At 57.1% G+C, this 27,827-nt stretch overlaps 7 protein-coding genes across 7 annotated transcripts in view; 5 read left to right on the forward strand and 2 right to left on the reverse strand.

Annotated features, from left to right (window-relative positions):
- Nucleotides 1–1,771: 1,771 nt before the first annotated feature.
- On the reverse strand, nt 1,772–2,137 carry LSCM1_05858 (uncharacterized protein; the record flags this gene model as incomplete). Its single annotated transcript, XM_067323295.1, has 1 exon — nt 1,772–2,137. The coding sequence occupies one exon, from the start codon at nt 2,135–2,137 to the stop codon at nt 1,772–1,774; it is 366 nt and encodes a 121-aa protein (XP_067180246.1).
- A 1,128-nt stretch (nt 2,138–3,265) lies between these two features.
- On the reverse strand, nt 3,266–6,568 carry LSCM1_05859 (uncharacterized protein; the record flags this gene model as incomplete). Its single annotated transcript, XM_067323296.1, has 1 exon — nt 3,266–6,568. One exon carries the CDS (start codon nt 6,566–6,568, stop codon nt 3,266–3,268), a length of 3,303 nt encoding a protein of 1,100 aa, XP_067180247.1.
- A 6,211-nt stretch (nt 6,569–12,779) lies between these two features.
- LSCM1_05860 (uncharacterized protein) lies at nt 12,780–14,273 on the forward strand (the record flags this gene model as incomplete). The annotated part of the gene is made up of 1 exon (XM_067323297.1): nt 12,780–14,273. The coding sequence occupies one exon, from the start codon at nt 12,780–12,782 to the stop codon at nt 14,271–14,273; it is 1,494 nt and encodes a 497-aa protein (XP_067180248.1).
- Nucleotides 14,274–15,448: 1,175 nt separating this feature from the next.
- On the forward strand, nt 15,449–17,338 carry LSCM1_05861 (uncharacterized protein; the record flags this gene model as incomplete). Its single annotated transcript, XM_067323298.1, has 1 exon — nt 15,449–17,338. One exon carries the CDS (start codon nt 15,449–15,451, stop codon nt 17,336–17,338), a length of 1,890 nt encoding a protein of 629 aa, XP_067180249.1.
- A 713-nt stretch (nt 17,339–18,051) lies between these two features.
- LSCM1_05862 (uncharacterized protein) lies at nt 18,052–20,340 on the forward strand (the record flags this gene model as incomplete). Its single annotated transcript, XM_067323299.1, has 1 exon — nt 18,052–20,340. One exon carries the CDS (start codon nt 18,052–18,054, stop codon nt 20,338–20,340), a length of 2,289 nt encoding a protein of 762 aa, XP_067180250.1.
- A 1,483-nt stretch (nt 20,341–21,823) lies between these two features.
- Nucleotides 21,824–23,365, forward strand: LSCM1_05863 (uncharacterized protein; the record flags this gene model as incomplete). Its single annotated transcript, XM_067323300.1, has 1 exon — nt 21,824–23,365. The coding sequence occupies one exon, from the start codon at nt 21,824–21,826 to the stop codon at nt 23,363–23,365; it is 1,542 nt and encodes a 513-aa protein (XP_067180251.1).
- A 1,699-nt stretch (nt 23,366–25,064) lies between these two features.
- Nucleotides 25,065–27,827, forward strand: part of LSCM1_05864 (uncharacterized protein) — a gene marked incomplete at both ends in the record, with an annotated part of 6,468 nt that continues 3,705 nt past the window's right edge. The window contains one exon of the mRNA XM_067323301.1: nt 25,065–27,827. This exon is cut by the window's right edge and continues 3,705 nt beyond it. Within this exon, the coding sequence (XP_067180252.1) occupies nt 25,065–27,827 (2,763 nt within the window).

Raw genomic sequence — 27,827 nt, forward strand, 5'->3', positions numbered from 1 at the left:
GTCCCTTCAGCAGCGCTATATTGCTGACACTCCCGACGTCGCAGATGCTCGACTCGCCGTCAATACGGGAGGTGACTTCGTATTGATAGGGATAAGGGCTGCCAAGCTTTCTTGTAGTGTGGGCGCCAGACCCTTACGCCACACTGTGGCATCCCCTGTCGTGAGGTGCGCAGTGGCAAGACTAAAAAAAAACTTTCGGAAAATGGTGATCTAGAACTGCAAGGCAAGGGTCAGTGTGACGTCAGAAAACTTGCGCAAAGTTGCGATAGTTTTGCGCTTTTCGTCTGAAGTAGAGGGAAGTCAGCTCCACATAAATACGCTGTACCCATGTTCGCTCTTTTAGGTGCTTTGGTATCACATAACCACCAAAAAAGTGGCGCCGCGTGAAGATTTTGGTGAGCTCATTTCATCAGAGGGCGACGGCGGTCGTGGCGTGCGAAAAAAAATTATGCGGGAAAGGGGCGCATTTAAAAGCTGAGAAGGTAAGCTTTGGAATATATCGTAATTGACGATGTTTGGTTCAGACACATGAAAGAGTCGCTTCCACAGCTCACAAGCACTTCGTTGAAAAGAAGGCAGCTTAGAAACAGAAGAGCTCAGCCAAAAAAAAAGGAGGGAAAGGATTCCATCCAACTCATTAGCCTCATTTGCGTCCTTGGCCTGTGGGGTCTCACCCGCCTCAGCGGCCTCAGCCGGCGCACAGGCACTCTGCCACCACGCCCTTGCTCAGGCTTGTTCCGTGTAAATAGCATCGAGCTCATGCGTCTTCGTGGACTTGATCTTCATCTGATCGCACGCCCGGCTCCTCTTCTCGCCAGCAGAAAGTGGCCTGCGCCGGGTAGAGATGCTTGTGATCTCTGCAATACTCTGGTTATGGAGCAGCTGTGTAACGATAGCAGCGGAGCTGATGGCGAGATCCTGTGGAGTTATCCTCAACTATTGGGCACTCTCATGTAGGTGCAGCTTCGCTTTTTCAGCGGAAGCATCACTTGCCTTTTGAAGGCCTACGCGGGCAATATTGTTGGAGACTTCAGCAGGAGCGGAAATTTGTACGAAGGACAATAAAATGGTTGTAGAAGTTGGCTGTGGTCGAGCGTAGCCCAAATTCATGCAGAAACAAAGAGGTAGCAATGAAAGAATGAGAAAAAAGGACATGAGACTATTGTTGAACTTTCCTGCTTTGGTTCTCCTGTTTTTTTTGTTGTTTCGGCATAGTAACGCGCGCGCAGAGCACCACTATCTGCTTAGTACAGCTATGCGCTAAAGCGGGCGCCTCAGTAGATACCTCCTAGGGAAGCGAACGCAGCCTCATCTGGTGTAGCTTTCGCGCTTCTACTTACCATTTGTGTTGGTGTAAGATTGGGTGTCCGTCTGTCATTGTGTTTTCAAGAAAAGATGAAGCGAACGAGCTTTCGCTTCACTACAATATTTTGTTTAATGAATGGAGTCCAGGCTTTGAGATGGAAGCATGGGGTTTTTTGCACTTTTTTTTTCTTCCACAGGCATGTTTCCTCCCTAGATGACTCACCTGGCACGCGTGGGCCGTGGTACGTCAAGCCATCTTTGGCGAGAGCTCAAGCATTTTTTTCTTGCAGATTTTTCTGCGCTTTGACTACGCACCTAAACCACACTTTGATCAGCACAGGCCTTTTCTTTCAGTCATTAAAAAGGTGAGAAGAGTTTATCCTTGATAAAGGACAAGAAAGAGTATATACTGGTTCCGGCTTTGTAATTCGGATTTTTTGCGATGTGCTCCGCCTGTGCAGCTGGATCACTCTTCGTCCGCCTCATCTTCCCTGTTGCGTGCCTTCGCGGCCTCGCGATCCTTCTGTTGCTGCTCGTAGATCGCGTCGAAGTCAGCAGATTTGACAAGAGTAACCTCAATCTTGTCCGTGGTTGTGGAGCGAATATCGTCGAAGTGAGCCCGCGCGGTGCAAATCTTCTTCACTTGGACAACCCCCTGATTCTTGAGCAGCTCCACGACGGAGACAGCATCTGCAATGGCAGTTCCGAGAGCGGAGATCGTGACCTCTGGGTAGCCTTCGTGAAGACGGTGCTTAGCGTAGTCCACGTAACCGAACTTGCGCTTGTTCGAGCTCACACGAACAATTGCGTTTTCTCCGTTCTCGTTCGTCATCTTGGTATAAAAGAAGAGGTAGTGATGTTTTTTTTGGGGAAAGGAATGTAGCACTTTCAAGTTTGATTTGCAGACTGTTAGGGAAAGAGAAGCCAAAGGGATCAGAGAAGAGATGATGGAGAGTGCTGCAAACCATTGACCACGAGTGCTATCTCCTATACTATTCCCATGTGTTACTGTAGCAAAGCTACAGTGTTCTCGATGCAGGTTATGAAGTGATTCCTTCGACAGTCACGCCGAGGCCTTGAGAGAAGCCGTTGATGTGGGCGATACCCGCTTGCGGAAATCCCGCGTAGAGATTTTGTGGTCACTGCAGTTCAACAGTTCCTTTTGTCTCGCAGAAAAGCAATGGCAAACGCTTCTACACGGCCACATTACTCAGAGACCGCGAAGAAAAAATCACAATATATAGCCTTCAGCTGCGCATAGAGTAAAGGAACACAAAGTTGCTTCGCAACATGACGTGCGAACTCTGAGCATGAAACCACTTCAGAAAGCAGTGCTGGGCAGATGCAGCGCCTTGCCCTAAATTCTTTACGAGGTGCTGCCAGCATGAAGTGTATTTGTGAGTAACTGGGCGAGTGACTGCACCAAACATGGGTTCACTAAAGCACTATCACACGACACAATATTGAAATGGAAGCTACTCACGGCTGTAGACCTAAATGTTGCTGTGCAACTCCTTTCATCGCTCTTCAAATCCAAAAGCCCCCCCATCAGTGATCGCTATTAACTTTCGTCTCCCTCGCTTTTATCACAGGGAAAGCAGGGCACACTAAGAGGTAGAAGGTGGCTTCTCACCACACCACTACGCACGCAGCACCGCCAACATTTCCACTTCCGCCTCATCTCTCTGAAGAGCTGAAAATCACAGAACATAATATACTTCCCAGATCCGGCCTCGGCGCGTTTGCCTGTGCACCCCCTTCCACCAAAAATAAGCGCAAAAGAGCACGTGCAAATCACCAGCATTTGTTCACAGCCTCTTCCCCCCCCCCCCCAAACACGCACACACACCATTAGGCAGCGAAAAGGAGCAGATAGAAGTGGAGCTTTTCCCCGCGCCAGCAGTCGAAGGGTAAGAACACTTGCCACTCACCCGCGAGTCAAATGATTGTACAAAAAAAATCACTCTAAACCGTTAGGTCTTCGACAAAACATTGTCGGGCGACTGCGATGTGTGTGAGACGAGAAAGCGTGAGGGGAGGAGAAGAACGTGATGTAGGTGGCTGACGCTCCTGCTAGTCGCATGCGCTTGAACAGCCTCCCTCCACATTTGGGGAGCAAATCTCGCCGCGGCTTCGCTGCGCTCGCGGGTCTCATTTCTCCTGTAAGCAGACTTCTGGCCAGGACCAGCCCTCGTCCCCCGTAGTCGTGCTTGCCCATCGTGTGGAGTGTACTCTGTTCCGCGTTCTCTCCGCTGAGTGCGGCGTGTGCGCGACGGAAAAGAACGGCCCCGTCACAGCTGTCCGTCACAACCCCCGCAGTCGCTCCTTCCTGGTGAACGCGCCGGTAGCCGCTGTCCTTGCCGTGGTAAGGGAACGCTGGCCGGGGAAAGAACTCCCCATCAGGGGTGCTGGGGCCCCGTTGCGGGCGAACATGAGGGAGGGCCATGTCGCCCCCATCCACCCGCCCCGTTGCGAGAATCGTGGGCGGCGATCCGCGCGCCTGCTCGCATAACGGGGAATACGTGCTTTGCAGAAAAGGCACCGCCAGGTCGTCGGCAGCGCGCCGCGTCACCCCCGTCGTGCCGCCGTCGTCGGCGAAATTGCGTGATAGCTCATCCGCGGGATTGACCTGGCCGGCGATGTAAAAGAACACCACCTGCACGCGCTCGGTAAAGTAGAGGGCCGTCGTGTACGCGTACAGGCGGTTCAGGCAGTACCCTCTGCCGATGCCGCCGAAGCCGTTGTGCTTCCGCTGCGCCCGCACGATCGCAAAGTGGTCCGTGACCACCGCCATGCGCATGATCGGGCCCCTTCTCGCGACCAGCCCGTGCGCCATCAGGTACTGCAGGCACAGCATCGCGGCCCGTGGCTCCGCGTGCGCCGAGTGCTTGGCGGTGAAGTATTCGTCGTTCAGCAGCGGGTCCGGCACCCGCGTGCGTGGCGGGCCTTCGCCGACGCGACCTTTCGGGTGCAAGTCCGTGGCCCACCTCTGCTGCAGGGCGTCGGTGGTGCCGTTCGCGTACCGCACCACCGCTCCCCACCCGTCGGCCGACGCGTCCGTGAAGCAGATGGCGTCGTACGTGCCATCCTCGTAGGTGGCCGCGGTCCTGGCCGCGGTCCTGTCCGCGATCGTCCACCACTCGTTCTCGACCAGGCGTCCGCCGACCGATCGGAGGCATGCGAGGACGTTCGACCCCACATAGGGCACCTCGTCGTCCCAATCCCGGCCGCGGTCCACGAGCCGAAACATGGCTCGGTACGCCTGCTGCAAGGGGAACGCCTCCGCCGGGTTCAGGCGCGTCGTGCGCATGGCGTACATGACCAGCGACGCCAGGGACGCGAAAGACCGGCATGAGAAGCGCGTCGCTCGGAGCGCCAGTTTCAACTTGGCCACCGTCTTGAGCGCGTTGCGTACCACCCGCTCGCTCCCGTTCCAATGGAAGTCCTCTCCCAGGAACGTGTTGTCGGCCCGTGCCAAGGATAGCAGCTCCTCGTCCGACATGGACGCCACGGTCTCCCGATCCGGGGAGGTGAGGAGGTTCGCCGTCCGGATGCGGGCTAGGATGCGCCGCACCGCGGATAGAAACGCACGCTCCTGCCCCTCGCGCGCCGCGATGAGCATGTTGTCCATCATGGTGAAGATCGTCACTGGTGTGTCGATGTCCACGATCGTCCATGTCACCGCCTGCCCCACCGCTACGCTCCATCGTGCGCCGGTGGGCAGCGTGCAGCACCGGTAGAGGACATGGTCGCGTGCGCGGAACACAAACGTGTTCCGCATCTCCTCCGGCAAGGGGATGGCGTCGTAGAACGCCACAAAGTCGAGCTGGAACATGTACCACGCGTAGCGGAGCTCCTGGCGCCGCGACTGGCGGGTCGGATGCTCCACCTTCGGCAGCTCCCGCTTCGAGACCAGGGCGTTGAGGTGCGGCTCGGTGATCAGCCGTCGTCGGCCTTTCATCTCTGGGACAGAGAACGTGTTCACCCCGCGCACGCCCTCCGGCAGCGGCCGGCGCGAGGCTGGGTGGCGAGGTTGCCAGTCGCAACGCTCGAACTTCCCCATCTCCACCGCTCTCAGAACGTCCGCGAGCGGCAGGGACGCCGTCTTCACCGTGCGTGAAGTGCGCAGGCCCACGAACCGCCTCGGGTTCATGTATTGGATGGCCTGCTCCAGGAACCGCTTCGTGCGGCTGTGCGCCGTGGGCATTTCCCGCACGGCCGCCAGGTCCAGCGGTGTGGTGTGCTTCAGGTGCAGGGGCCACTGCCGCGCGTCGGGCAGCGTCGCCACCGGTGGCAGCCCCTGCATGCGGCGCGTCTCCGCATACAGCTCCGCGTCCGACACCCCCAGGCTCTTCGCCGTCGGTGCCTCCCATCCTAGCTGGTCAATCCTAGGAGGACTTGCGCGGCGCTTTCCTGCGCGGCAACGGCCTCCTTCGTTGGCTGGAGGCCATAGCCCAGGTACCGCTTGAGCGTGTCCGCTCGCGTGTGGCCGGTGATCCGCATGAGGTCCGCCTCGGATACGCCGTTTGCTGCCAGGTAACGGGCGGCGCCCTTCCGGATGGATGGGAGGGCCGCCGCAGGGTTCACGCGGCGCAGCGCTGCTCGCACCTGATCGCGGAGGCTCGTCACGTCCGCAAACAGGCGCTGCGTTGGGCCTCGGCTCCCCACCAGCTTCAGCAGCAGGGCCGCGTCCTCTCGCTGCAATCGCGTCCCTATCGCATAGGGCCCGCGGAACCTCGCACCCTTTCCATAGCGGATCGTGATACTCACTGAGGCCGTCGGCGAGCTCTCCGAGAGTGCGGAGATGTGCACGTCCTTTGTCAGGAGTGTCCCCAGGTCGCCCGCTCGTGCGGCGCAGTGCCACGCCAGCTTCAGGAAGAGCGCGGCGCGCGGGTGGGTGCGGCAGAGCTCCCTGTAGGCCCGCTGCATCTCCTCCACCCGCAGCGGGGCGGGTGGGTGCGTCTCCGACTCCTTCTCGAAGCGCCTCGCCGCGGTGGCCGCCGCCCGGAACTCCGGTGAGGTCGATAAATCGTATCCGTCCGCCTGGTTTGTGTACAGGGGGAGGTTCAGCAGCGCGCCCTTGACGGACGCCAGGGCCTTGGAGATGGTAGACCACTGCCAGTTCCGCGCCCGAGCCGCTCGCACGATCAGGTGGATGACCGCCTTTGCCAGGTCGCAGTCCAGCAGGTCGCTCGGCATCGACCGCAGTTCTCGCAGCCAGCGTATGTGGCCCGCGCGGACCTCCGGCGACACCGCGTCCCATGCCACCGCGCTGACGTGTGGGGGCCTGTCCGGGTAGATGTACCACCCTCGTGGGCAGGCGCGCCCCCCAGCTCGCCTGCCGTCCCCGTTTTTTAGGGGGAGCGCCGTCTCTCCGTAGAGCGCCGCGTGCTGCTCATGGAGAAGTTCTCCGGGCGCCGTGTCGGGCGGCGTGGCGCTCAGCCCGTCCTCCTCTGCTCGTCCCGCGTCCGCCAGGAAGGGGTCCTTCGCGTGGGCGCCCCTCGGGGCGCCAGCTTCCGCGGCCTGCCGGCCGACCGTTGGCGCTGCCAACGTGCGCGAGTCCTCTGCCTGCTCCGCTGCCTCGGCTGCCCGCGGAGGCGCCACCGTGTACACGCCGACCGTCGCCTCGCGCGGTTTCGTCGTCACCGCATAGTGGCCCTCATATGCTTCCTCACGCGCCGACACCGTTCCTGTGAACCGCGCCCCGAGTTGGAACACCCAGCCTCCTCTGAGGCACCGCGGCAGGCCAGCGTGCGCGACTCCCTGCACGATCAGGAAGTGCTTCGATGTGTCGGACAGCGCGGACTCGTCCAGCAGGCGGGCCTTCCCGTTGCGCGTCGGTTTTCCATACGGGTGCACAGAGAAGCCCATGCGCACCAGGGCGTCCGCCACGTCGGCGGGTTTGCCGGCATCGAATCCGTACGCTCTGGCGCGCCTGCACATCGCCTCCACGGCGAAGGACCGGTGTGCGCCGTCCGCGAAGTTCGCGAGCGCCGATGCCGTGAGCATGTAGCGCAGTTTGCGCCGCGCGGCGGCTGTGGCGGCCGCGCCGTGCGCCTCTATCAGCTCCTCGACACTCCACGCGTGGCCGCCCTCCAGCTCTGGCTCCTCCTGTCGAGGCGCCGTGGTGGGTGGGTGGGGGTGCGGGTGATGGCCGCTGCTCCAGCTCCTTCCGCATGGATGCCGTAAAGGTCTCGGCGGACATCCTCTCCCGCGTAGCGCGGATGAGGAAGCGGCGCAGTCGGCCCGGCAGGGCGGAGGCATCGCCGATGGGGCAGGCGTAGTGGTGGGAGAAGAACGACGCCACCATGTACAGCCCACAGTCCTCACTGCCGCGAGCCTGTCTCGCGCAGTATCCGTTGTGGATGGCAAGGCGTGGCCACATCGCCTGCAGACCCCGACGCAAGCCGCGTTGTACAGGGTCCGACGGGGCGGAATCAAAGACCGTGAGCGCGTAGGTGCGCTTACCCTCGGCCCGTGTCAGCACCCCCGCAATCCAGTGGTGCCGGATAAAAAGAGGAAAGTAAAGGACCCCGTGCTTCCGCACCGAGTCCTGAATGCGCGCGATGTGCTGCTGAGTTAGGTTAGGCAACGTGTCGCACGGTAGTGCTTTCCCTGGTGGGAGGTAGCGCTGAAGAATCGCGTCCAGTTCCCTGTTGGACGTCTTCCCCGCGCGCAAGTCCCCACCCCACAGTTCCTCTGTGGAGGGCCGGCCCTTCTTCGGGACGCTGTCTTCGTCCCGGCAGGGCCTTCTCAGTTTTTTGTACTTGGGTCGGCGTTGTCCCGTACCGCGCTGGCCGGCTCGTTGGGCCCCACCCCACCGCCATGCCACATGATCTGCGGTGGCGGCTGGCGCGCCCCTCGGCTGCGGTACCCCCCGCTCTTCCGTGCGGGCTGCTGCTGCGGTTCTCGTGGCTAGCTCTGCCGCTGCGAGTGCTTGGCGTACGCCTCCATCTGCTTCTGGAGCTGGTCCATCCGTTGCTCCAGCGCTGTGTAGTCGGCTGCCGCCATCTGCTGTCCGTCCGGACCGTAAATGGGTGCGTAGCCTCCTCCCAGGATGATCAGTGGCTTCGTTGCCCGGAGCAACTTCGCCGCTTCGCTGTCCATGTCCGACGGCTGGTCGCCCCCTCCTTGTAGCCCTGTCGCTGTACTCTCGAGCAGGCGATAGTTCTCCTGGTCCAGTTCCCTTGTCGGGAACAGCGGGTATTCCAGACGCAAGATGCGCTCGGCATATGTGTCGGCGAAGTCCCCGTAGAGGTGCTTTGCCAGGTGCCAGTTGTGGTAGACCGTTTGCTGGTAGGATGGGGCATGTACCATCAGGTGGGTGAGTTCCAGTGTGGCCTTATCCCGGTCTCCCGAGAAGATGGTGTATGCTGCCAGCATCGTTTCAACCGGGGTCAGCGAACGGGATCGTGCCCGGACGATAAAGCTCTGTCGAATCCGCTCTTCCGTCTCGTCCTCGTCGATCTCCTTCAGTATCCTAGTCCGTGCGCGTTCCACCTGTCGCATGGGGACCTTCCAGGGATAGATTTTACACTCGGAGTCGAACTCGATGGTGCTCACAATCCGTCCCTGGTCGCCCGCGCTCCCCTCGGTGACTGCTCTCTCCATCACCTCCATCAGCACACTCGCCCTGGCACGAAACGTTTCCTCGTCGACGGCCCCCATCTCCCTGAGGCGTCCCAGGTTCTCGATGCATTGCCGCACCTCTTCTGCCTTCGTAGGTTTATAGTCCAAGGACATGGTTCACAGTGATGGTTGGATGTAGGGGTCAATACAGATCGTTTTTTTCCCCGAAACTATTTCGTGAAAGGTGATGGTGGCGTGGAGGGCGAGAGGGCTTCGCTGCTTCACCGGGTATCCACCGTTTGCGTGCAGAGCACTCATGTGTGTGCAGGGGAGACGGTGGGAAAACGCAGAGCGAGAGGTAGAGTCATCATCCCGCACACAAGGTGGCGTCCACGCGTGTCCGGTGCAGTGCAGCCTGGTCAGCGAGCCGGGCCTCCGGTTCACCTCCGCCCCATCTGGCGGGGCAAAAAACGCATCGAGCTCTGTTGTCCGATTGGCAAGCGCACCCTACATTACCCGACACGCTCTAACTTCACACGGTTGGGTTTTTTTTTCTTGTACCAAGGCCGCCCTCTTAAGCCCCTCCGCGAAAATTAGGCACCCCTTTTCCACAACGCCACCCACAGCCTTGGACCCAACGGCCTTTTGTAATCTAAGCAAAGGCGTCGTTCACGAGATTTAAACACGCAGCCCAATGCCCCTAGCGGCTTCACTTCATCAGAGGCTTGGGAACGCGTTAAAGGTTACGCCTGAAGGAAACCATCTTGCTCTTCTCCCTGACCCCTTTTTACCCTCGAAAAAACACAGCGCTACAATGCTCAAAAAACACACGCTTGGCCCCGCAAACCCCACTTTGGAAGTAAACAGAGACGCCAAACGGCCGACCCCCATGCCCGCACGGCATTCTCCTGAGCCACACCCTTCGGCTGTGAACGTACCTGCCTATGCGCCGCGTGAAAATAAGCACTTCACTTCAGATAGTGTACAGCGATGAAATCATCAAAATTCTTCCTAAACATAGATTCCAAAGACCCTACCCTTTCTTTCATTTTCAGGAGAAAAGATCTTATGTGAAAGCCACCCGTGTCCCACGCCCTCCCGATGCCTTTTCTTTGACCGCTTTTTTTGAATCTCCTTCATCCTTAATGAAACCCCCACTACTGCTACGCTCTACTTTTTTGAGCCTGCAATTCCATCCATCAAAAAAGCAAACCACATTTGTCGAGCACCCTAGACACAGTACCCAGAATGTTTTCGAGACGCATCAATACAGACACATGAAAAAGGCGCGCCATACATTCAAACAAAAAGCGGCTGCCGCACGGCTTCGGTGGTGAGCGCGCGTGGAATAACTTCTGTGAGACTGACTGGAAACCTTTGCGAGCTGGGGAAGCGAATCATCTCGTGGCAGCCGCTTGGCGGTGTAGAAAACAGGCGCCAGCCGCAGCCACCCGGCTTCCAGACCACCGGCTGCGCTGATCATTGCCCGTGGATTTGCCTTACCCCCTCGGCAACTGGGCGCCAATGAAGCCCCGAGATGGGCGCGGCCCGAACGCGCCGCGCCCGCGCCCGCATGGCTTAGCGCACCGCGGCGCTTTTACAAGGGCGCTGAGGGGGTTCAGCCCAGACCCGGCCGCTTCCCGCTGAGTCACGCGGTTGCCGCACGACCGTCGCGCCCGCGCTCGCCAACACCAAAAAGGATTCGCGACAGCTGGGTTCGCATGGGGGCGCCCAGGGCCGCCTGATTGACACCGTCGCGGTGGACTCGCCGAGCGCGGGGCTCGGCAAATAACTGCTCTGCCCCGCGCCTTCGTCGCAGAGGGTCCCACACCCTTTGGGGAACCCACGTGGGCAGGGACGCATGACAAGCCGCGCTGCCGCATGCGTGCCCTCTCGGTGGGGGGCGCTAAACTGGGCGGGGGCTGCCCTCCACCCTTGCGGACAGCAGTGCCAGCAGGCACGGCAGCGCCGAATTCTCCCATTCCTTCAGCCCCCTTGCTGCCGGCAGATCGCGCAGCACGCGAAGACGTCGGGGCGGTGCCGCGCCTGTGGCTTGCCGCCGCCGTCTTGGGAATGCGGCGGTGGGGCTGAGGCGGGCGGGGCCAGGCGTGGGCGTGGGCGCCGCTGTTTGTGGGGCTCAGCACGGGCCCCTCGCCGGGCGGAGGAGGGCGGGCGGCCAGGTATGGGGGTGCACGCGCGCGCACAAGCGCCTATGCGTCGGCGCCGCCGGCCCGTCACAGGCTCCTCTCGTTTGGATTCGCCTCTGGCCGCTGCGCATGAAAGCGGACCGCCGCCGCGCTGGGCGATTTGAAGAAATGTTCGCGCCGCAGAAGCGGACGCCAGCTGTGTGTGCCTTGAAGATGGCAACTGGTCTTCGACATCCTCAACATCGCTCCTAATGACCCGCGCACCAGGCCTCATGGCTTCCGCCCCCGAGGGGGACGCTGAGCGCGACCGGCCTGGATGAGGGAATCCCGCGCACACTTGCCCGCACGGCGCCGATTCCGCCGCGGTGGGCGGCTGAAAGGGGTGAAAGGCGAAGGGAATAAACGGCCATGCTGCCGCATGGCGCGGCTGGGCGGCAGAGGCGTTGTTTTTGGGGGCGCCCTTCGCGCTGCCGGGGTGGAAAAGGGGGCTGGCAGAGCGGGCTTCTCGGGGATGGGTTTGGTTTTTGGTGCGGCCTCATTCGGGGGGGGGTGCACGTGTAGTGGTTTGTGGTTCATTAAGTATGTCGTGGTAAGTCTTGCCTTTGGGGTGGTGGCTGTGGTTGTTTCGGATGTTTTCGTTAGTGTGTGGTGGGGTGTATATATTTTAGTAGGGGCTTTTGTGTAAAAGATAGAGAATAGGGACGCGGGTGTGATGGGAAGTCAGTTGGGGGTGGCGAAGGGGTTTGTTCGGCCCGCTGTGACGAAATGTGGCTGTACTGATATACCGGGGGGGGGCCTGCTGTCTTGATGTTTTTAAAAATTTTTTCCGGCGGGGTGGGGTGCTTGTGGCTCATCGGAGGGTTGCGGGGCCCATTCGGAATGCTCGGAGTGTGGTGCTTGTTTGTTGCGGGGTGTGCGATGTGTGATGGTGTAACGTGTAGGGCGGAGGGGGCGAGAAGAGTAGAAATGCAAATAGGTGGTGATAATGCGTTAGTGTGTTCGTTGCAATAACGTTGATGTGTTCGCTTGGTATCCGGGTGGGCGGGGGGGGCGCCCTTAATGGACGTTTTCTTTTCTCGGAGCACTGATAACAGAATATTAAGATGACGGTGTCTTGACTGATCTGCGGGTAGCGTGGTTATTGTCCGTATAGTGGTTGTGATCAGGCGGAAATGGTGTGGCGGTGGTGAAGCGGGCTGGCCATCGCCCCGTGAGTTGGGGGTTTGCATGCTGCTATGGTAAATGCCCGTTTTTGCGGAGACTACCTGAGCGACTCTTCTTTTTTCCTCCTGCTGTGAACCTCGGATACTCATGCCATGATGCTTAGCAGCTGTAATGGAAGGTCCCTGTTGGGCGGTGGAAGAAGTGACTTCTTGTTTCAATGTGTCAACGTGAGAGTAGAAAAAAAACGAGCGGGCTCAAATAATACTTTTTGGAGGCATGAATTGCTGATTTTAGTCGCTCATCATTAGAAAAAGGAAACTGGAAGACACAAAAAATTAAGTTGAAAGTAAAGCGAAAGCATGCGAAAAAAAAATTGGCCAGGCGCTACTAGAGTCTACATGACAGGTTCGTTTAGTGCGCTACACAAGTTGCATTAATCCTTTCGCTTTGCATCTCCCATTTGCGATATTGGTCGTACTACAATTAAAAAGAGGTTTAGTCAATGATGTCGTTGAATTCGACTTTAAATTTCTCCATAAACCCTTGAAGCTTTCATTTTCTCCTTCCTTAACTCTCGGCTGCTTTGGCAGAGTCATGATTTCTGGATTTGTCGAGTTCGAACTGTTGAGGGGAAAAAACTACCCTCAGTCAGAAGACGATCCGAACCCATGTACGACCCAGGCCACTGTAGCAGTAGTTGATGCATTGACAGGTGCATCTCTCTCGACTGCGCAGTTGTCATCTATTCAGCAAAACTCGAATGCTCCATTTTACAATGACACATTGAGTTTCAGGGTGGAAAACGCACCTGAAAATATATGTTTTTGTATTACAGTGCGTGAACACTCTCGCAAAGACGCGCCGTTCGTTCTTTTTCATGGCAAGCAGCTTATAGGTCTCTCTAAGGTAAAAGCTAAGCATCGATTCTTGATTCCTCTCCTCTCAGAAGAGCATGCTGAACAGACTGAAGTCGGCCTAGACTCATTGGATCTTGAAAACGCCGGGACCATACCGTTCTTGAGCGCGCGTATCCACTTTATCAAAGATAAAATATTGGACACGACTGATCCGTACTCCGACGTGGATGTATCAAACAAACAAATATCCCTTAATGGCATCAATCAACTGGTTCCAGAGGGGACTCAGTACGTATGGCTAAGACTCAAAACCGACAAAAATTGGACCAATTCATATCAATACGAGCTCTTGGTTTCCTGGCGGTCTCGTGCCCCTTTAGAAGTGGAAACTCAGGCAACCGCGAAGCCGCGAAAGGGCACTACTGGCGGTATGGCTGCGGCTGCGGCACGGGAGCAGGATTCGATACGAACCGTGGGAGACATTATCACCAAAAAATGGTGCTGTCACCGCACACACCAGGCACTCACGCGAGTTTGCATTACTGCAGAGAAGTACGGCAAAAAGATCACCGATCTTACATTCACACCGAAGGAAGAAGTGGAGTTTCGCACCAACAAAAGAGAGCGCTGTGTTTTGCTCGAGCAAATTTGCAAAAAAAGGCTGGAAGACACTGCTAATAGCAATCTTCGAGACTGGCTCAACAGGATATGGGTTCTTTTTGTCACTGGAGTTGACAACGATCCTGCGGGGCCGCGGGTGTTGAGTTATGAGGTTCGAAAAGCTGTACATGACGCCCAATTTACAGAGGTGGATGCAATTATTCTGCAAGCGTGCCTTTTGTTTTCTTTGATTCCCTCTCTGAAATACGAAGCATGCCAAGCTCTTTCCGAGTCCGATTATAGAGCTGCTCCGTTTGAAAAACTTAGAGAGCTTACCGGGTTCGAGGCTTCGCAGTGTTCTGTGACACCGTCACAGGAGCAGTTCACTCATGTTTTTATTTCGTTTGTTGGGTCGCTTCTTGAAACGCTTACTGAATCAGAGATTGTGAAGGCTGCAGCTGAGTTCAAGAGTGCCGTATGGGATGCTCAACAGCGCATTGCCAAAGGTGCGAAGAGCACAATCGGTCCTCACAGAAGGAATTACGATGCGCCGATTCTTAAAGGCAACGGGATTCATATTGAGCATTTGGACAAGCTCGGGCGTCGCAAGCAAACGCCGAAATTCGTTTGACAAAGTATCGGGCTTATCACACCGACAGTGTCTTGGTCTTTAAAAAAATAGTTTATCTCCACCTTATTGATGGAGCGCATGTACGATAACGTAAAAGACAGTATTGCCAGTTGTTCTCATTTAAAGGTTTGATTCCAAGGAAAAAAAGGGCATAGCAAGTGTTGCGCGATAGGCTAAACAAGAAAAAATATTTTGCTGTGTAGACATAGGTCACAAAGACACCAGCAAAGGGGCCTTTTTTCCATATGTGCAAAAGCTTTCTCTTTCCACACTTGGTGCTCTTTTTTTCCTCATCCGCCTTCTATTACTGGTATTTTTTTTCTGATTGTGGTGGCCACCTTCCTATGGTATCAGGGTCCAGTACTCACTGTCTGGGGAGCCAACACCCTGCAGTCTGCTCTTGGGTACCTCTATGGGCTCTTGGTATCGGTGGGCAGTTCTGGGGTGACGCGGCGCTGAAAAGACTTGCGGTTGTCATGATGATCGGACGAATGCACCACGAATCGTCTCGGGGTCGATTACATGTGTCAACTCCATTTTCGCCACATTAGTTACATACCCTTGGTTCTGAGCGTAGCAGCAGATCCAGACACCGCTATATGCAGCTGAAATGCGATGCGTTGAACGACTCCGAACGACGTTGGTGGGAACAGCTCCTCGACATCGCCGCAGCGCAGTATATGAAGGTTAGCTGTTGTTGTATATCTCTTAGCGTGTTAGTAGAATGAAACGCCCAGAAGCAATGCTAATTTATTATTATTGTGTTACCAATTCCTCGATGTAGTTGACATAGTGTTAAGAGCTCAAATGATAAAGAAAGCAAAATTCTAGAAAACCGATCTTGGCGGGAAAAAAGGAAACAAAAGGTTTACATTGTAATGCAAGCCATCAACTTGGAGTATGAGAGAGAGCTCAGATCACAGCACTATCTCTTAGGACCCCGCTAAATCACTGCCATCAGATCAAGAAGACTGGATTTACTCGCACGGCTGCCAACAGCTGCTTATGCATTTTTTCTCTGCCATCTACCCTTTCGAACTCTAACATCTTTTTCTCATCTTGTGAAAGACACACAGGAGGGTCTTCTATGCAAGCGCAGCAAACATTTTCGTTCTCTCGCTGCGCGTTAGTGCAGCTGTTCACCCCCTTTTCAGTCACTTTTCGAGCACCGAGCAATGTTGCCAGCTACAAGTACACCTCGACTACTCCTAACTGTAGGTGGTGCTGTCTTGCTGCTTTGCAGCGCGGTCTCGGCTGTTCGGGTTGGGGTGACAAAGTGTGGTGGAACCATTCCAATCGACAGCCTGTATCTTCTTGACCCTGTTTGGTCCACTTCACCCTCTCGCAGCCTAATTGAGAGGCTAAGCAACGGCTCTCTGATCTTTGAAAAACGATATGCTTCTGCAGAGCTTAGAGAGCAGATAGTGATGGAGTCTGGTGCTGACCTCAACGCTATGACCATCTTCGAGGTTATACCGGCGGCTGGCGAAAGCAGAAGTGCCTCCGGCTCGTTGAGTGCCAGCGGGCAGTGCATTGTCTCTCTCGACCCTCTGGCTGCCGCCATGGATGGAGTGGTCTCCCGCGGTGCACGCATCACATTTCTTAACGCGGATCCTGCCAAGATAAAGACATGCCCCTCGGTCTTGAATGTCTCTCTGCAGCCACGCCAGGGGAATGCGACCTCGGTTTACTTTGCTAGAGACAATCCCACGCATTCGAACTCGATCACATTGGTTAGCGCCTCCGACGTTACGTGGCCGCTAACCCTTACCTTCAGCTCTGAATGCACACTTCAACTTATTCTCCTCTTGAATCGGTATGGGGCAATCGACCGATGGTACGTATGGATTCCAATGACTGCTTACACTGGCGTAGTGGTAGCTCTTCTTCTTTCGGTCGTTCTACTTCGTTTGCGACTCCGTGCGCACGTTGCCAGCTTCTGCTTGTTTTTAGTTTTCCTAGGGTTTTTCGGTTCTTGCGTTGGCCTTGTTGTGGAGGTGCTTCAATGGCAGAGCTCGGTGGCAAGGCTTTATCCTTTTCCCGACTCCGTCACGCTTTACTGTTGTCTTTGCGTGCTATACATACTGCTGTTCATCCCTGTTCTGTACCACAAGGGAAACATCACAATTCTCTCTATGGGGGTAACTCGGCTCATCGTTTTCGGCCTCAACTGTGCCCTGTGCATCGGATATTGGATAATGGGTTACGTAATTTTGGGTTCTCTGGCAGTACTTCAGTTTCTGATCACCAATTTTATTCTCACCTACTACTACGCCTACGTCTCAGTGTATCTGCGACGCACGATGAAGGGGACGTCGTCTCTGCCCAAGTTTTCGGGTAGCTTTGTGTATCTCTGGTGCGCGCCTGTCACACCGTTCGCATGCTGTGCGTTGATGTACTACGACCTGTACCTGCTTACTCACAGCAACGCGGAAGGCGATGCCGCAACAAACCGCTTGAGGTATGTCGTTCGTGTCTACAGCACACAACTTTCAGTACCGCTTCTCTTTTTTCAGAATGTGTACGGGGTCGCGCTCCTGGCAACGGCGAGTGCTTATCATACGCCTCTCGTCACGCTCCTTTTTGCAGCTCTTCTTCTCTGTATTGTGCACGCTATTTTTGTGGTCGAACAGTACACAAGAGAGTGGGTGCGGTGGCGCCGACTCGGCAGCTCATTTGGGTTCTGCGGGTGGATCTCTCTCTCTGCCGTCATGAAGGCACTCCTTTCCCCGAACTACGAAGCGAAAGTTCCGCAATGTGCTTTGCGGAACGCGTCGCCAGCGGACAGCTTGTCTCCTCTCAATGCACAACGAGCTCCTCCACCTAATCAGTTTGAGGGAGGTATCGTTGCATATCAGACAGGAGAGGCACTTTTCACCCCTTCAACAGAGAGCGATGGAACCGAAGTGGTTTTCCCGCCTCCTCCGTCCTCTCAGCATTGGGGCGACAATCATGGGCCGACGTACCAAGGACTTCCCACAAGTAGCCTGGCAGGAATCACTACCCCACCTATTCGAGATATCGAAGACGGTATGGAGTACTGGCCGAACAGCGTGGAGCGGTAGCGCTCATGAACGCCATCGCCGAGTGTGGTGGTTCTGCGTCGAGGCCTGTTTGTCCCACAGCACCACGATGCGCAAGCTCTCAGATTACACCTTGCGGCGTTTTCACCATTTCAGTTCTAGACTTATGTTTGCTCCCTTCCACCCTCCCCCATTGCTTTTGTGTGTCATGAAAAAGCAATCAAGGCCGTGGATGCAAGCGTGCACTGTCGCGCACAGAGCAGACTCGGAAGAGAATCCCGTGCTTGACGCCTTTCATACTCCATTCAAATGCCTGAAGAGCGAGCGGGGTGCAACTGAGCGCTCATCCCCCAAGTGATCGCCAACTCTCTGAGCAACAACAAAAATGGACCATCGCAACACCACTTAACTCCGCCACGTCCCTGCACCGTTCCCTCTCTCGCTCTCTTGGTTTTGCTGTCATGAAATGGCTTCTTTCGTTCTCTCACACTCGCTATCCATGCCCGTCGCGACCATTGCTTCAGCTAAAAGAAACCGCACAGCAGAAGGGAGAACAGGTGACAAATATCACCAGGTCTCAAGCCCTCATTCGAACGCCTTGTCCCACGGTGCTGGACGGTGTATCTGCATGCGTGCGTTAGCAGGCGCGCGTGTGCAGTCGGTGCGAGCTTCTTTTTTTTTTAAATTTTCACAAAGCTCATTTGCTGTAAAATCACTCCGGAGCTGAAGCCTGTCGACATACTTGACAGGCGTCAATGTGGACGAACTTTCTGGACAAAATCCAACAGCGTATCGGCGATGCTGTGGATCTCCTTGGCGATGAGGAGGTTGAAGGTGTCGAGGGGGAGGATGAGGCAGGCGCTTTGGTAGTCATCCCTGCCCTTAAGTTGAAGGATTCTGTACTGCCTCAGCAGCGGATGCGAGAGCAGCCTGCTTCCTCATCCGAAAATCCAGACACTGGTGCTGGTGCGGAGACAGTAGAGGATTACGAGCTGAGCGAGTCGGTCACTCCATCTTACCCTCAACAGCCCCGCTCGCGTGGATCCACACCGGCGGCACAGGTGCTGCCAGTGCCTCCGACGCCGCTTTCGTCACTACCCACACCCGGCCTGCCAGTGGCAACCCTGCCGCCTGAGCCCGCAACCGTATCTGGCCCTACAGATGTAATACCCTCTCCCACCGCATCACCCCCGCTGATGCCAACTTCAACAGAATCAGGGCAGCGCAACTCTTGCACTTCTCCTCGCGACACCGCTCCCTCGGTAGCTGGGTCGTTACTCAGGTCACAAGACGGCGAGGTTCCAATGCCACCCAAGGGGCGCGCTGCACCCCCTCCAGTTAACACGTTGCCAGTGAAGGCGACGTCGCAAGAGGATACTGAGGCTCATCATTCCACCCTGCCCTGTACAGAACCGACTCCTGCCGTGACTTCTGTTCCAGCTTCAGTATTTTCGGCTAGTGAGCACCTTCCATCCAGGCCGTTACCCCCGTCTCTCTCTTTCCCTGTTGCAGCTGAACCTTCACCGTCACCGCCTTTGGAGATGGCGAGGGAGTGTAGTGACGTAGGGCAGCTGTTACGATTTCAGCAGCAGTTGGCAGAGGAGATGGAGAGTGTGACAAAGCTGCAGCGTCAGAATGCATCCCTGAAAGAGCGCGTCTCTGCGCTTGAAGAGCAGCTGGCCAACAGCACAGCCTCCCTTTCGCGTACTGCCGATAGTGAGCGGCAGGTATCGCTGCTGATCGAGAGGCTCGGAAAGGAGAAGGAGAGGCACAAGGCAGTGGCAGAGGAGCGGAGCCAGCTGAAGGAGCGTGTACAGGATCTTGAAGAGGAGCTAGAGGAGTATCGTGTTCGGGAAGAGGGCTGGATAAGTGGGCAGGAGCAGCAGCAAGAGAACGAGATCGCTGCACGGCAGCGCATCGCCCAGCTTGAGGATGATGCGCGCTCTTGCAACGCCGCCGTTGACGATCTCAGAACCCAACTTAGGGAAGCAAAGCACCTAAACGTTGTGCTACAGAACCAGGTGGAGGAGCTCAAAGTGAGTTACTCTGCCCAGCTGGATACTGTCAAGGTGTCGAGCTCCGACACCGTCGATCAGCTTCGCCAAGAGGTGGAGCAACTGCGCAGCTCGTTGCAGAACCTGTCGACAGAGTACGACACACGGACAACAGAGCTTGAGCTGGAGGTGCGAAACGCAAACATGCGCGCTCATCAAGCAGAAGCCCGTCTGAGTGAGATGGAGTTTGGGTCTGTCAACACGCTGCGGGATCTCCGCAGTGAACTTGAAGACTCCCAGCGCAGCAGCGCCACCTGGAAAGCGGAGGCGCAGAAAGCGCGCAACGAGTACACGGAGCTACTCGATCAGTATGCGTCACTGAAGCGCTCTCGGGCGGCAGCGGAGGCCGATTTGCGGGACCGACTCAGCTCCGAGTCTAACACTGTGGCTGCTTTGCGGAAGGGCATTCGTGAGTGGGAGGACCGATATCTGGCGCTGCAGGAGTCCTTGGGCGCCACGCAGGGAGAGATCAAGGAGCAGCGAACGACGATCATGCAGCTGGAATCCACCATTCAAAAGCTGAAAGTGGCTAGCGGCGATATGCCGAGCCGGTCTCAGAGTGATGTGCTCATGAGCTCCGACGCGCCGCCTATGAAAACTTCACTCTCAGAGCCTTTATTATCCAGATCACCTCTGACACAGCAACTGGGAGGGCGGCCAATGCCAGCTCTCCCACTGAACCCCTTCATGAACATGGAGAGACCAGCCTGGAGCGATTCGACGGACCGCAAAACACGCGAGCGACTTGAGCAAGAGGTCGTGCGGCAGTCCGCCGAGTTGGAGCGCGTGCGGGCCGTGGCCGCTGACGGCGCGGTCTGGAAAGGAAAGTACAATCGCTTGCAAGAGGAGCACGACTTGCTGCTTCAGCTGTATGGGCAGCTCGAGGAAGATGTCAGTGCGTTGAGGAAGAACGGCGCTTGCACTTCGTCTCTTGGTGCTGCTGTAGGCTCTTCTGCTTCTGGCTCTGTATCCGCCACTGCTGCACCTTAGCGTGTGTTGCAGTGAGGATGTGGCAGAAGAATCGACGGGGGTGAGGGATAGAAAGGGTCTGTACGCAAGAGGGGTAAGATACGATAAAGAGAGAACGCCGCGTTGCAGGAGGCGCACCTTGAGACGGCCACACAGCTCGAGCTGCTTAAAGTGCACTTGGCGTTTGACGAGAGCGACGGTCTTTTTTCTTTCGTTACTTTCTTTTCTCCCCGCACTGCCTTCTCAGCTTTGTTCAATTTTCACTCACACACCTCCTTTTTCTTTCCCGCCGAACTCTGCCGGCTTCACATTTGTTGCTGCGCCTCACGTATGTATTCGGCTTTTCTACTTGGTCACGCCGCTGCAAGGGCGAGAGAGGTGTGCGTGTCTGTGCCTGTGAGCGCGCTTATTTTTCTAGTGTCGCTTCGAAGCATCCAGGCAGGCGTGAGCGACAGTGTGCTCTTTTAACCCGTACATGACTTCTCGGTAAGCCATTGTCGGGCCCTTTGCTGGGCGTGCTCGCAGCGTTGGCGACAACAATAATCTGACGGCTTTGTGCAACCATGTGTTGAAAGCCTTGAGCGAGCGACTCAGGCGTGTGCTCTGCCCTCCCGCGCAGCGCACGTGTGATCATCACGGCCATTACGAACCCCCCTCAAAAAAAGAGAGATTGCCGGATGCTGCTGTTGGCGATGCCCTCTGTACTTCTCATTGCTCGCCCTATCCCTGCTGTGCCTTCTCTTCCACTGCCCTTTTCTGTTCTGTTTTCTTTGTACGGTGTCTCCCTCCCTCCCTCTCCCCCTCGTGCGCGATCCTAACAAGTAGCGATGGCGGAGAGGAGCGGTGGTTATTCCGTTGCCATTGGTGCTTTCCTCATCCTCGTCTATTCTTCGCCGTCGCTCTTTTTCTTTCTCTCACGCACACACTCCCAACTCTCTTTTGCTGGCTCCGCTTCCTGAGGACGGCGGTGCTTCCATGTCTTTCTGTCTCCTCGTTCTCCATACGCTATACCCCTTGAGGCAGCGGTCTTGCACCCTTGTGCGCAGAAGAGCCTTTTATGCACGAAAACATTAACACACATACACACAGCTGCACGAGCACTGTTACACAGCGATACTTCGAGCCGTAGGGGGTGGGGTGGGGGGCCGAGGACAAGAAACTAGACACACAGCTGCGCACGGCGGCCGCCACCACGGGCTTTGCCTTGATCTCTTTGCCGGTGACCTTTCCGCACGGCTCCGTCTGCTGTGCTTCCTCACCTTCACTTCCAGAGACACTTCTCTTGTCATTATTCCCTTCATCCTAATCGCCCCCATCAGCCTCAGTGGAGTCTCTAACGCTCTCCCTCATTCGGCCTCTGACGGGGCCTACCGGGACGCGGTTGGTATTGGGCTGTATGGCAGCAGCTGTTGTTGCTAGTAGCCTCCTGTTCTTGTCCACCATCCTGTGCGCCAAGCGCAGGTGCTGGCGGTCACGACTCAACCGAGAGTCGCGAGTGGCACCGATGCCGCCGGCTGCATCCACAACGCACTCAACAACGAAGCTGTATGCTGGAAATCGCAGGGGCGACTCAGGGACGCGCAGTCGTGCTCCGGATGGCACGCGCGACTGCGCTGCCGGCGAGGTGATTCTGCTAACTTCCCTACAGTTTGCTAAGTCCACAAAGAACACTCAGAGCACTGCGCGAGAGCAGGAGGAGCAACTCAGCGATTTGTTCGTGTTGATTCGGCACGGTGAGCGGCAGGACCACGCTGATCGTACGTGGAAAGGCAACGCACTTCTCCCCCTCTACGACCCGCCTCTCTCAAACGCTGGCCGGAAGCAGAGCTTTGAGACGGCGCTCAAGTACTTGGCGCTCCGGCAAGAGAGAAAGGTGGAGCAGCGCATCCGCGGCACATTCACGCTCTTTCTCGTTTCTCCATTTCACCGATGTATCGAGACGGCAGCGGTGATAAACGTAATTGCGTTTAATGGAAGCCTGCCAATGTACGTCGAGCCTCTCTTGTCGGATTGGCAGCAGGCGAAGGTCTTTCGCACCGCTCCCGTGCTGGGAGGGTCGTACATAACCAGCGGAGGGCCCAGGGTGCCCGGCGCAGAGGCCGATCGACTCTTTTTCCGACCACAACTGGAGGCGCTTCGTGCGACACTGATCCCGTTCCTGAAAACACGCGCAGCGCACGAAGCGGAGCTCCTCGCCGAGTACAAGATCGGCGCTGGGGTAGCGAGTACATGGGCCACGCAGGCGGAGGAGTGGCTTGACACGCACAGCGCGCTTCCCGTCTGGACGTGCGCCGCGACAACGCGTATCATTGAGGCAAAGGTGGCCTCGCAATCCGACGGTGCCGGTGAGGCGCGTGCGACAAGCCGAAGGGCTGCCAGGGCCTCTCAGCAATTTCCTTCGCAAGATACCTCGAAGGAGGGGTATCATGGCTGCGGCGTGGTGCATCCCGAGGGAAAGTCCGACCTAGTCTGGCGCTGTGAACAGGTGATGAGCACGCACTTTCTCCGGTGTGCCGCTGTAGAGTCAGATACCATGGTGCCTTCGGCAATCCAGGATGCTGTCGCCGCGGAGCGAAAGACGCGCTTGCCGAAGTACTTTCAGATATGGGCAGAGCGTACAGCGGAGGACCGCGAGTCTGCTGGACCGCCAGCGCTGCTGCCGCCCATGCACGTCATGGCGATCACCCATGCCGACGTGGTGTCCACGCTGCTGGAGGTGTGCTGCCCCAAGTATCACGACAAGGGTGCTGGCTACTCGGTGCCATACTGCAGCGTCACGGCGCTTCAGCGACACAACAACTACTACCGCATCCCAACTGCAGAGGAGAGGCAGCGACGGGAAGCAACTGCCAGCGCGTTTGCACGCGCCCAAAAGAGCGGAAAGTGTTATGCAAAGAAAAAAGGTAACACGTTACCGTCCAGAAATCAGCTGGCGGCACCGATCCGAGCAAGGCCGCTCCCCCCGCTCCCCGTCGAGTGGAATGTGGAAGCGGTTGGCTCCACCGACCTGCTGCGCACTCGCATCGTGATTGAATACACCAAGTAGAGGGAATGGCATGTGCCGAAGGCCGTCAGTGCGCCCGTGCACCGCCGTGTCTGGGGTCGCCCAGCTACGCAGATGCGCTCCGCCGCGCCAGAGTCGTGGACTGTATGTGTGCGGGGCATCTGCGCCTGCCGTCGCAGTCAGCGGATAGGATCGATCGCCTCTTCCTCAGTGTTTTGTGTGTCCGATTTTTCTTCTGCTTTTGCGCGTCGCGTGTATGCTGTGCGGCGAGCGATGAAACAGCGACCGCGGTAACACGGGCTGCCATCAACGTGGTGCGCAGACACCCATGCCGAGTCGAGGGCATGAGAAGTGCCGTACCGCCATTTTCGGAGCACGAGCACGACAGGAAGAGAGACTCGCGCGTGCGAACGGTCTCTACTCCTTCTGTGCGCGAGCTTTGAAGGATGGCGAAGCGGAAGGGGATTGGCCTTCCGACACTTGTCGCCTCAATGGACGCGTGTGCGTTCATCTCTCTGAAGCGCCTTGCGGTGCTGTGCCTCAGCGACGAGAAACGACAGGAGGCGACATAGAGAGTCGCAAGGATGACCAAAGAAACGAGGAAAAGCTGCGGCGACATATTCGTCTCCTATCACACCTATTCCTCATGTGATGCGCCTTTGCATCATGCATCTCTTCATGCATGTAATATATATATATATGCTCCTCTGTTGTCCCGTCACACCCCGGGTATGCCCTGAACCTCCTCTCAATCTCTTCCTCTTTTCCCCTCCTCCTCCTTTGATATACCCTTGCATGTTGCACTCTGCTCTGCGCATGTCACGCCAGTTCTTTTTCTCAGGTTCGCTTCGAGGTATTTTTTTTCTTGAGCCTCTCAAGCGCCTGACGCGAAACGAAAAGCAGCAGCCCCAATTCCTTCAAAAGAGTGCCCCAAGCGGGAACAACAGCCGTAACGACACGGGGCAGACCACACACACACGATCATACGTGCTCGTAAGCGTATACGCGGAGGTGCTGAGGTGACGCACAAAGTGCACCACTACAAGAGGAATAGTCTCCTCATCCCCTTCTCCACTATTGTCCCCCGACTCTGAAGGCGGAGCGCTTTGTCATTACGAATTCGGGCGGCATCTGTCCCTCTCCCCCTTTTTGGGTGATTTCCCCCTCTCTCCCTCGTTGCCGACTGACTTTTCGGTCTTTTTTCGTATTCTGTGCACTCTCCGCAACCAACAACGCCACTCCTCCACGGGAAACGCACTGGCATACTCTCGCATGCACGCAAAGCACATACGATAAACTCTGGCAAGGAAAAAGAGTATCGAAGCAAGAGAGTGCAGAGGGGCACCGCTGCTGCTGGCGAAACGGACTGCTACCGTGTGTTTTCCGCTCCCCTTTTCTCGCCCGCTCCCCCTTGACTTTTTCTTCGTTTCTCTGGCGCTGGAGTCCCCTCTGCCATCGTCCTGTCCCTCCTCTTTTTCCCTCTCCCCCTTTGTTCTGTGCGTTGCCTTCTCTGAGGAGTGGAGAAGAATACAGTAAGGGAAGGCGGCAGCTGCTCTGCCCTCTTCCCTCTCTCCGACTCCACTTATATCTGTCGCGGTCGCGTGAGCTTCTCTATCCAGCAGCTCGCAGGCGCCGTAACTCACCCGTTGCGCTCATTGGCTGGTTGCATTGTTTCTCTCTCTTTTCAGTCCGAACTCTTTGGGGCTGCCTCGCTTGGCTTGAACGCTGCGTGGGGTGGGCGATGCAATCGTCAGGTCCTCCTGGAAAGCAGCCGTGGGGTGGGAGCTACGGCCAATGGCGTGCTGATAACAGCGGCAGTAATAACGCCAGCGTCCAGCCATCCTTTCATGACAGGGGCACCAGAAGAGGCCCCAGCGGGAAGGCCCATAATAACATCATCGACGGCGGTCGCAACAACCAGCCTGCAAAGCCTCACTACGCCCACAACACTGCGGAGCAGAACACCCAGAGTACCATTCCAGCAGAAGGCCCGGCAGATCGCAAGGTGCCTAATGTGCAGCCTCGTAGCGCGGAGAGTTTATTGGAGACGGAGAAGCCGACCGCCAGCCCCCGCTCGCAGCGTGGTAATCGCGGTCATGGCAACCCTGGCGGTGGCGGCGACGGTGACGCAGGTATTGTGGGGACCGCTGCGGCAATCGATGCGACGCTGAAGCGTCTGACGGTGCTTCTGAACCGAAAGCACTTCAACCCCAAGGATCAGCAAGGGCTCTCGCATGGGCCAAACTCCATGGCGCAAACCAGCTTGGCGGAGGACATCTTCACTGGTGGCGTGCAGACGAACAGCTTCGTGTCGGAGTGCATGCAGGCACAAAGACCTGTGGCGTTGCTCACCCACTCCGGTGAGCCGCTATCACCGCGCGGCGATCGCGTCGGCGGATCTGGCCGCTCAGCGTACCAGGAGCAGCGGAAAATTTCGCTAGATATGCTTCTATCCAGCGTTGACGACATTGTGGCACAGGTGTACGTGAACTTGGACGAGGATCTCACCAAGGTGCTGCTCAACGCACTCGATCGTGTGACGGCGTGCGACACACTCGATCAGAAGGAGCTAACAAAGGTGCGCGTCATTGACGAGCTGCTCGAGGTGCTTGGAGACAGGCACTACGACCTGCTGCAGTGCATCATGTACCGCCCTCGTGAGGTCTTCCTCCGACTCTTGGAGGAGTTCTGCACCTTGGAGGATTCCGAGGATGCCGGAGTGAGCCACTCCTCTGGCGGCCCGAGGGGGTTGACGGTGCGCTTTGTGAAGAACAGCACCCAGCGCTCACAGGGGCAGGATGTGGCGATGAGCGGCGCGGGTAAGCTCACCGATCAGAAGTGGCTCGCCCACATGAACAAGCGCTACCGTGTCTTGATGCAAGAGTCGGAGCTGGACGAGCTGTTCAAGCGGGACTTCAGCGTGACCGGGTCCATTATGCCGGCAGGTGCTACGGTTACCAAGAAGTCTGGGCACGTGCGAATTCATATCCCCCCTCCGAAGCAGGAGGCGCTGCCTGAGAGCAAGCGGGTCTGCGTCGCGACGTCGATGCCAGAGTGGACGCACCCGGCCTTTCTCTCCATCACGCATCTCAACACGATTCAGACAACGATATTCGAGACAGCGTTTCACACATCGCAGAACATGCTGGTGTGCGCGCCAACAGGGGCAGGTAAGACGGTGTGTGCGCTGCTTGTGATGCTGCGGTGCATCAGCGAGCACTTTGAGGGCGGTGTGCTGGATCGAGACTTCAAGATCATCTTTGTTGCCCCAATGAAGGCGCTCGCGCAGGAGATGGTGGAGAACTTCTCCCGCCGCCTGGCGCCCTTCATGATGAAGGTGCGCGAGCTTACAGGCGACATGCAGCTGACCAAGCGGGAGCTGGCAGAGACGCAGGTGATTGTGACGACGCCGGAGAAATGGGACGTCATCACCCGCAAGCAGAGCAACGAGGAGCTGGTGCGCCAAGTGCGGCTCATCATCATGGATGAGATTCACTTGCTGAACGAGGAGCGCGGCCCCGTGCTGGAGGCGTTGGTCGCGCGCACACTGCGACACGGTGAGCTGAATCCAGAGCAGCGCGTTCGCCTGGTGGGCCTCTCCGCCACGCTGCCGAACTACAAGGACGTGGCGAACTTTTTGCAGGCGGACTTGCGAGAGGGTCTCAAGGTGTTCGGGCCGGAGTATCGCCCGGTCCCTCTGGAGCAGACCTTTATCGGCCTTCAACACACACTCGGGGCGCCGAAGCGCAACAAAGAATTCGAGCTGGACCGCCTGGCCTATGAGGAGGTGGTGAGGAACGTGCGGGAGGGGCACCAGGTCATGGTATTCGTGCACTCGCGGAAGCAAACGGTGGGGTTGGCCAAGTACTTCGTCGAGGAGTCGACGTTCCGTGGGGAGGAGCACCTGTTTCAGTACAAGGGTGTGATGCCGTCCGCGATCGCGAAGAAGGCCCTCACGCTGCAAGGGCGCGACTTGGCCACGCTATTCACCGCCGGCTTTGGAGCGCACCACGCCGGCCTCGTCCGCTACGACCGCACGAGCACAGAGGGCTTCTTCAGGGACGGGTACCTGCGAGTGCTGTGCTGCACAAGTACTCTGGCGTGGGGCGTGAATCTGCCAGCGCACACGGTGGTGATTCGCGGCACGCAAATGTACGACCCCAAGCGCGGTGGGCTCGTCTCCATCTCGGTGCTGGATGTGATGCAAATCTTCGGGCGCGCGGGCCGCCCGCAGTTTGACACGAGCGGGCATGGCATCATCATATCAGATGACAAGGAGGTAAGCCGCTTCCTTCGGCTCATCGCACATGCCCTGCCCATCGAGAGTCAAATGCAAGGCAAGCTGTGTGACCACCTCAACGCGGAGGTGAACGCCGGCACTATATCCTCCGTGATGGAGGCATCTTCGTGGCTGGAGTACACGTACATGTGGCAGCGGATTCGCGTGAATCCGCTCACATACGGGCTGAAGGTGAACAATGTCCGCCAGGACCCGGAGCTCAAG

The sequence above is a fragment of the Leishmania martiniquensis genome, chromosome 13 (assembly GCF_017916325.1).
Source record: "Leishmania martiniquensis isolate LSCM1 chromosome 13, whole genome shotgun sequence".
Taxonomy (NCBI): domain Eukaryota; phylum Euglenozoa; class Kinetoplastea; order Trypanosomatida; family Trypanosomatidae; genus Leishmania; species Leishmania martiniquensis.